Source organism: Hemicordylus capensis, chromosome 3 (genome assembly GCF_027244095.1).
Source record: "Hemicordylus capensis ecotype Gifberg chromosome 3, rHemCap1.1.pri, whole genome shotgun sequence".
Lineage (NCBI taxonomy): Eukaryota > Metazoa > Chordata > Lepidosauria > Squamata > Cordylidae > Hemicordylus > Hemicordylus capensis.
The window spans coordinates 288273602-288281837 of record NC_069659.1 but is presented as its reverse complement, the minus strand read 5'-3'; the positions used below and the strand labels follow the sequence as shown (position 1 = coordinate 288281837).

The window sequence follows — 8236 nt, the reverse complement described above, 5'->3', positions numbered from 1 at the left end:
GATGGGCGGGAGGTAAAGCTGGCATTAGCTAATGGAAGTCGGCCTGATTCGCAACCTACCAATGAACACTGGCTTTGGGCGGTGCAAATATCATCAATGGCCAATTAGCAACGTCTATGGGCGGGGCGGACAAAGCGGGAGCCGCAGGACCGAGTGGGCGGCCCGTAGCGGACTCGACGGCGGCGCCATGGAGCTGGGGGCGGGCGGCGCGGCTGGGCCAGGGCAGCGCGGTGGAGCAGAGCCGGGCCGCCTGCTCCTTCTGCTGCTGGGCGGGGAAGGTGGTGGAGGGTCGGGCTGGGCGTGGTCCTCGGGGGGCGGCTGCTGCGGCGGCGGGGTGGGGGGGACTGGAACGGACACCGAGACCGGCCCGGAGCCGGACTACGAGGCCCTCCCACGCGGCTCCGCCGCCTCCACCCACATGCTGGCAGGGGCTGTGGCTGGGGTGCTGGAGCACAGCCTCATGTACCCGGTGGACTGTGTCAAGGTGAGGAGAGGCGGAATGCAGCCCTAGCGTGCCTGGGGTGGGGGCCGGGCCGGGAGGCAAATGAGTGGTTCCCAGTGCAGAACAGGTAAGACCCGGGACTGGAAGGAGACTCCGGGCAGGATCCGAGCACAGTAGCGTGTCCCTCACTTTACTGTTGCACTTGAGTTCGTATCGGTGGACGGTTTAGCTCGATTCGAATTGGGCAAAGAAGTGACAAGTCTTGACAGCAGGGCAAGGGAGGGGTCCGGAATGAATGACACGTGCAAAGATAGTCAAGTGTCTTTGGGAGGGCGGGATCAACAGGTAGCTGGCTCTCTGCAGCTTTGACGGCGGGGTGTCAACGCCGCTCGCTGGTCTGGGAACTTGAGGCGGCAATTGTACTTTGCCGCCAGTGGGAGACAAGAAGCGGAATCCATTTCTTTGATCTCGGTCCGCGCCCTTTTTCGGGCAGAGCGGTTTTCGTGGTCCCGGGAGGGATTTGGCTCCAGCCTGAGGTGGGAGGGCTTAGGTGGGGGCTACAGGCGGTAGGGTGGTACAAAAACACCTCGGACATAAACATCAGCGAAGGTCGCCTGCAAGCACGCAGGAAAGCGAGTGTGTTGTAAATGCACCGCTGAGGCTGAAATGCCAACGGTGTATGAAGAAAAGTAGAGTAGCGGGTAGGGATCGCTGGGTGGGGAGAGCTTACTTGGAGAAGTCCCTCGGCATATCTAACCTGCTCCCCTCCCTGCGCTGGCAGACAAGGATGCAGAGCCTGCAACCGGAACCTGCTGCTCGCTACCGGAATGTGCTGGAGGCCCTGTGGCGGATTGTGCAGACCGAAGGGATCTGGCGACCCATGCGGGGATTGAACATCACAGCCACAGGGGCCGGCCCTGCCCATGCCTTGTATTTCGCCTGCTATGAAAAGTTGAAAAAGACACTTACCGACATTATCCATGCTGGGGGCAATAGTCACGTGGCCAACGGTATTGTCTCTTCCTGCATCCTTGCCCCACCCTGGGGCCCCATGTTGCCAGCTGGGGTTGAGAGTGAGATGGGGAACTGGGTGCACAGGTTTCTTCCTGTTGCTCTGCCATTGCTAACGTCTAAACCCTGGTACTCTTGTGTGATGCTGTGATTTTCTTAATTCTAGGCAGTATCTAAGCATGATCAGTGAGAGTGCAGAGTTTGCCATTGCCTTTTGAGAGCTGTGTGTGGATGGGAGAGGCAACTGAGGCTTCCATTGGGGTGGTCAGATTTTTCATGGATGAGAAATCGAGATGTGACAGAGGGATGGGTGTGCTGCTGTTCATGCTTAGTGTGGTCTTTATGCAGTGTGGTTCCTCTGACGCAGTTGGCCCAGAGATGTGTGTATTTGCCCCAGATATAAACTCCTTTCTCTAGCAATTTGATTCCCAAGTGAGGTGAGCACCAGGCTCTCCATAACATGTGCTCTAGAGACCTAGATCTGATATGTTTATCTCTGCTTCTTCACAATATCATGCTTCAAATGCTGTTACTTCATCTCTGGTAGTCTGGGACAGATAAGAATATGCATTTAGCTTGGAACCCCTAGATTTTTTGAACCCAGCTCATTGGACACTGAAGCTTGTTGGATATATTAGCATAAAGGTGGAGTTCTAAATAGTGGCTTCTCTGCTCTCGGAATTAGGGACACCGAGAGGCTTCAAAGTCTAGTTGGGCTTCTTGTTCCCTCCTTCCAGTATCTGCTGAGAATAACACTGCCGGCATTAGAATCTCAGTTACTTCCGCTATTCTTTACTTAATGTAGGCTCCAAAGCCACCTCTTTGAAAACTGATGCTGATTTCTTTCTCTGTCTCTTGTGTGTATGTGCATGTGTGTATGTGCGCTCACTCCCTTCCCACACACCCCTGGTGGTACATGGGGCTCATTGTGAACTTAGCAGGTCTCTGCTTCATTTTTCTTCACATGTAACAGTTCTTGTCTTACAGGCGCAGCAGGCTGTGTGGCAACATTGCTTCACGATGCAGCCATGAACCCAGCAGAAGGTAATGCGTCTTCCCAGCTCTGCTGCAACTTTGGTACCACTTTTTCTGCTCTTCTCTTCTCTTCTCATCAGGTGGCACTGTCCTCATGTTGCTTGTAATAAGGGACAGGCAGTGAGCAGTGTCATCTTTGAGGGTTGCTTGGATGGTGGGATGGGCGTGGAACAGTCTTAAGCTGGAGTGGTAACAAAGTGACTTCCAGTCTTGTCCCTGCCCTGGCTACTGATAAACGGCATGGGAGCAATATTAGAACTTGGCTCTCTTGTGAGTCCTGAATGCATGAAACCTGTATTTAGGCTGCACATTTAAGTGGACTTCAGTTCTTACCCTTGTGTCTCACAATCCAGAGCTGAGCGTCTATTGGTTCCTGCTGTGTTGTGGCTGAACTTGTTGGTGCTCTAGAAATAGTTATTGCTAACAAGGGAATGCATCTGTTGATAAAATAAAATTTAAAAAGTCCTGTGGGGTTTGTTTGGTAGATGGTATTTGGGTATGTTCAAGGGCTGCAGTGAATGAATAGCATGGAATTCCCAGTGGTCCGATCCCTGTACTTGCTCACTCGCTTTCCCCCCTCTTCTCCTTTCTCAATGGCTGGGTTGCTGCTGTCACCTGTCTCCAGTGGTCAAGCAGAGGATGCAGATGTATAACTCGCCATACCAGCGGGTGACGGACTGTGTGCGTGCTGTGTGGTGCAATGAAGGGGCAGGAGCTTTCTACCGAAGCTACACCACTCAGCTGACCATGAACATCCCCTTCCAGGCCATCCATTTCATGGCATACGAATCACTGCAGGAACACCTCAACCCTCATAGACAGTACAACCCTGGATCCCATATGGTGGCGGGCGCCTGTGCAGGTGCCATTGCTGCTGCCGCCACCACCCCTTTGGACGTTTGCAAAACACTGCTGAATACCCAGGAGGCCCTGGCACTGAATACCAACATCAGCGGGCACATCACAGGCATGGCTCACGCCTTCAGGACGGTGTACCGCGTGGGTGGGCTGACTGCCTATTTCCGTGGTGTGCAGGCCCGTGTCATTTACCAGATGCCCTCCACGGCCATTGCCTGGTCTGTGTATGAGTTCTTCAAATACATCCTCACCAAGCGGAAGGAGGAACGTTTGGCTGGGAAGTGAAATGTGACTTCTTCCCTTGGATTGGCCAGTGCCAGACTCGGATGATAAGCAAGCCTTTGGGATACTGATGCCGCCTCTTGCCTGCTGCTGCGTTTTGCACAGCCCATCATACTTCTCGCCAAGGGATACTACACAGCGAGCAGCAGCTTGGCCTGCCTTTTCCTAGCCTATCGCCTAACAAGCATCCCCCTTGCCCCAACACTGTATTCCCCGAAAGGGTGACTACCAGGAGACTGGAGAGCAGACTCAAACTCGGGATGATGGCGGCATATCCAGTGAGGATTGCAGTTACGGATTTGTGGTGATAGTAGCATGGGAAGTGTTAGCTGAGCCGTTGTCTAGAAGCACACACACACACACAGACCCTGTGCTCTCTGGGAAGGCTTTGGTTGTTGTGGCCCTTGGCACCTCCAATAAAGTCTGCTTTATTGTCATGGCCCTTGTTTGCCTTATTCTCCCTCCCTCCCTCTCAGAATGTCTCTAGGACTTTATCATAGGTGCTTACACATAGCAGGATAGTAGAAATGGTTTCCTCTTGATGCATGTGCAGATGTGAGTGTGAGAGAGAATAAGCAGAACTGGGAGAGTATGTGAGTTTCCTCGTTGGGATGAGGCCATAGCTCAATGAGAGCATCTGCTGTGCATGCAGAAGGCCCTCAGTTCAATCCTTGGCATCTCCATGTAGGGCTGGGAAAGACTCCTGCCTGAAACCTTGGAGAGCCACTGCTGGTCAGTGCTAGATGGACCAATGATCTGAGTACAAGGCAGTTTCCTGTGTTCTGTACTCCAGCACCAAGCAATGGACAGCTCAGATGGTTCTTGTTCTTCCCATATGTACTTCAGCATTATTCTTGCCTTCCTGCATAGCCCAAGTACAGTCCAATTTCTATGGTGGCAGGGGGCAAAAGGCTGTCTCTGCCTCAGCCTGGGATGTCTGAGTTGTAATGCATTCTCACATACATGTGTGGATTTACTGTGTCTTCCTTCACAGTGTGTGCACGCTACCCTTAATTCCTCCATGCCCCCAACACAAGGATTGCAAGGCGGAGGTAAGGGAGAATAGGGCAGATGGTCTTGGACAGCACACCCAAACTCCCAAAAGGGTGGCATTTCTGTAGCTGGTTAAGTTCTAACTTGAGGTAGCCTAATTAAGGTATTTTTGCCTGCAGAGGTGTAGAACCTTTGCATATGGGAATGGGCTTGTGCCACCTTGAGGAAAGAACAGCTTTACTGTGATAAGCCTTTCTTCTGTGCTTGATCTCTAAACTTTGAGGATGCTATTAAAGCTGTGGTTAAGCCAGTACTTTACTGGCTAGTTTGTCATTTTTCTCTGTGTGCCCTTGCCAATTGCAGCCGAAAGAATGAGTCTTCAGATTGCTCAGCTCTCTGGCCCCAGTAAGGAAGCTCCCCCTTCCCCTTGCTTCTGGTGGAGGAAGACAAATTCTAGGTTCAGTAATGCATTCTTCCTGTTGCTTTAGTGTTTGGAGACAAATAAGTTAAGTTCCGGAGTATTAATTAAAAGGGGAGAGTATAACACTTTGTACTTGAGATGTTTAGTCATTTATGCATGGCTTTGCTTGCTGTACTTTTTGCTGAATTGGCCAATCTTCAGGTGTAGGCTTTGGTTAAAAAAAAAAACATTTTGTCCAGGGAAACAAAGGCTGGCACAAACCTCACCACTTGCAACCACTAGAAGACAAAGGAGGGAGGGAGACTATGGCAGCCAAGTACCTTATGCCCACCTTTGTGATATTTATAATGCAAATGACAAGATCTTGTGGGAGTGTGCAGCCAAGAGAAGATGAAGCCAAATGAGGCAGTTCGTTTAGAAACAGCTTTTGGAGCTGCTGCAGTAGCCCAGCATGGCTGCTTAAAATGTGCTGGTATGGCTATGGCCTCATTTTCAGATCTGCCTTTTGAATAAAATCTATAGATTAGGACTAGAACAGTCACTTTGGAAACACCTCCACCAGGGTATAATGGACTTGTACTTTATTATGAGTTTGAGGCTATGAACTTCCTCATCATGCTATCCTAGCTATCTTACTGTTTTCCTAGGGATATCAAACTTTCTGATCTTGTATTTTAATCTTAAGCTCTATCTACAAGGAGATCTGGTCTTGTGGTAGCAAGCATGACTTGTCCCATTAGGTGAGCAGGGTCCGCCCTGGTTGCATTTGAATGGGAGACCACATGTGAGTACTGCAAGATAGGGATGTGCATGGCCTCCGAACCAGTTTGGGCACATCCCTACTGCAAGATATCTCCCTCAGGGTGGTCTGGGAAGAGCATCTAGTTTCCAAGTTCCCACCCTGGCATTTCCAAGATAGGGCTGAGAGAGATTCCTGTCTGCAGCCTTGGAGAAGCTGCTGCCAGTCTGTGCAGACAAGACTGAGCTAAAGATAGACCAATGATCTGACTCAGTATATGGTAGCTTCTTATGTTCCTATATACAAATGAAAGCAAGCCAACTGGTTTGAGGTGGGGAGAGTGCTAAGCTGTGATTATATGAAATAGGCCCAAATCAAACCAGGGGTTTGTGGAGCAGCTTTCTCTTTCTACTCAAAACTTTTTTCCTCAAGATCTTTATATTGGTGCAGAAGTTTTCTTTAAGGCGTGTGTGTGTGTGTGTAAGTGTAATATGCAAGATGACAGCAGCTATTTCCGTTAAAAAATGTGTGCCATTTTTGTCAATCTGAATTGCACTTCAGAATTTTTATTCTAATCATGGAGGAAAGCACTATGATCTTCCACATTCCTCTACATCAGATGTTGCAGTTCACACAAGTAGGCCATTTGCAGGAGTATTTATTTGCAGATACAGGCTGAATATGGTGACATCTGTACGATCATTGACTGATTTAAAGTGAATTTTAAGACCTAAGCAAATAGTTTTGCTTATATCACACCTTGGTCATAAACGTGCCAAACAAAAAGTACCAATGCATGGGGTAAGTTCTGATGCTCCACTCTGACTTGTTTGCCTTTAACTGCCAGCGTGGTGTAGCGGTTAGAGTGCTGGACTAGGACCGGGGAGACCCGAGTTCAAATCCCCATTCAGCCATAAAACTAGCTGGGTGACTCTGGGCCAGTCACTTTGCTCTCAGCCTAACCTACTTCACAGGGTTGTTGTGAAAAGAAAACTCAGGTATGTAGTACACCGCTCTGGGCTCCTTGGAGGAAGAGTGGGATATAAATGTAAAAAAATAAATAATAATAATAATAAATAATTACTGTGGTTCTGAGTGATGCTAATAAGGCAGTAAGAAAGAATGGGTGGCAACCTGCATGGAAGCACCCTATTGCTCTGCAAGTCTGGGCTTGCTCAGCATCTTGACAGTTCCCGATAAAATTAGATTCATCTTCACCCCTTGCGAGTCTGGATACAGAGTAGATACTTCTGTTTGGGAAGTGGGAGCTGCTTTATCTTGCCACAGCTTGCATGAAGGATGTTCAGAATAACCTAGAAGGTTTTGGCTAACAATTGCTGTTTGTTCAAACACATCTTGGGTTTGTTCTGGGATGATGGACTGGAGTTCTTGGCATGTGGATCTTACCATTCCCTTCAGGAAGCCTGAGCAGTCTGCATGTGCATAGGATTTTGTCCATAAATCAGTGCTGTCAAGTGGTTTGCTTACACCTGATGCCTGTAACAGCAGCCTGCCATGCAGAAATTTAGCAAGCAACTTTCTGGCATGGAGAATAAGTGATAGGGGGGAAATGTGGTCAATATCTGTGTCAGGCTGCTGTTAAAAGTAGAAGTGCGGAGCCAGTTACAAAAGTTGGCAACCCTAACCCAAGGACACCTGTGCTTTCATGTCCTCTAAATAAGAGCCATGGCAAGCTTGAGAGGCTGGGAGGAGAAGAAAGAAAAGCTGCTAATATAAATTAAACTGGTAGATTATAAATAATTTGTGGAGTGAGAGTATGGCTGTGTGCAGCTAAAGGGACTATAATGGTAGTCCTTTCTGTATGTAGACTAACCCAAAGTTACTCAGAAATAAAATGTGGCATATTGCTTTAGAGGAGCTTTGGTTGGAAACTGCATGTTGAGTGCCACTATCATGCACCAGCTAGAGGTGAAAAGAATATGCCTCAGTTGCTGGAAGAAGGAACTATTGGAAAGCATACACTTGTTGAGGTGGTTGGAACTGGGTAAGCACCAGTCGGCTTACTTATAGTGCTCACAGAATTAGGGATATGCGTGGATCGAAAATTGGGATTCAATTTGAGTTTGAATCGAAACCCATGGTTTTGATTAGAGTCCAATCTTCATGAAACAGGCTGATTCGATTCGGATTGGTTTTGATTTGAATCAGTCTGAATTGATTTGAGCTGTTTGCTAAGTTTAAATCCTATGGCAGGGGTAGGGGAAGGTGGAGGAGAGCATCCTTTCATCATTTGAAAGAAAGAAAGGTGCCAAGGTGCCCATTGCCTTTTGAAGTGCAGAGAGCGTAGTGGTGGGGAGGTGATGACCTGACCCACCATCACCTTGTGGCCCACCAGTGATGCCTTTGAACCACTCCATGGAGTGGTAAATGTAGAGCGTACAGCATTGGGGAGGTGGCAACTTTATCTACCATCTCTGTGCATGCATGGAGGCCA

General features: G+C 48.9%; 1 protein-coding gene across 2 annotated transcripts; it reads left to right on the top strand.

Annotated features, from left to right (window-relative positions):
• The first annotated feature begins 11 nt into the window (after positions 1–11).
• On the top strand, positions 12–4065 carry SLC25A28 (solute carrier family 25 member 28). 2 transcript variants are annotated; one of them, XM_053312070.1, is made up of 4 exons: positions 12–484; positions 1224–1452; positions 2441–2497; positions 3114–4065. In XM_053312070.1, the coding sequence occupies exons 1-4, from the start codon at positions 32–34 to the stop codon at positions 3629–3631; spliced, it is 1257 nt and encodes a 418-aa protein (XP_053168045.1). In that variant the 5' UTR covers positions 12–31; the 3' UTR covers positions 3632–4065. The 2 variants fall into 2 exon arrangements, with proteins under 2 accessions (XP_053168045.1, XP_053168046.1); XM_053312071.1 differs by lacking the exon at positions 1224–1452 and having other exon boundaries at positions 171–484.
• The last annotated feature ends 4171 nt before the right edge of the window (positions 4066–8236 follow it).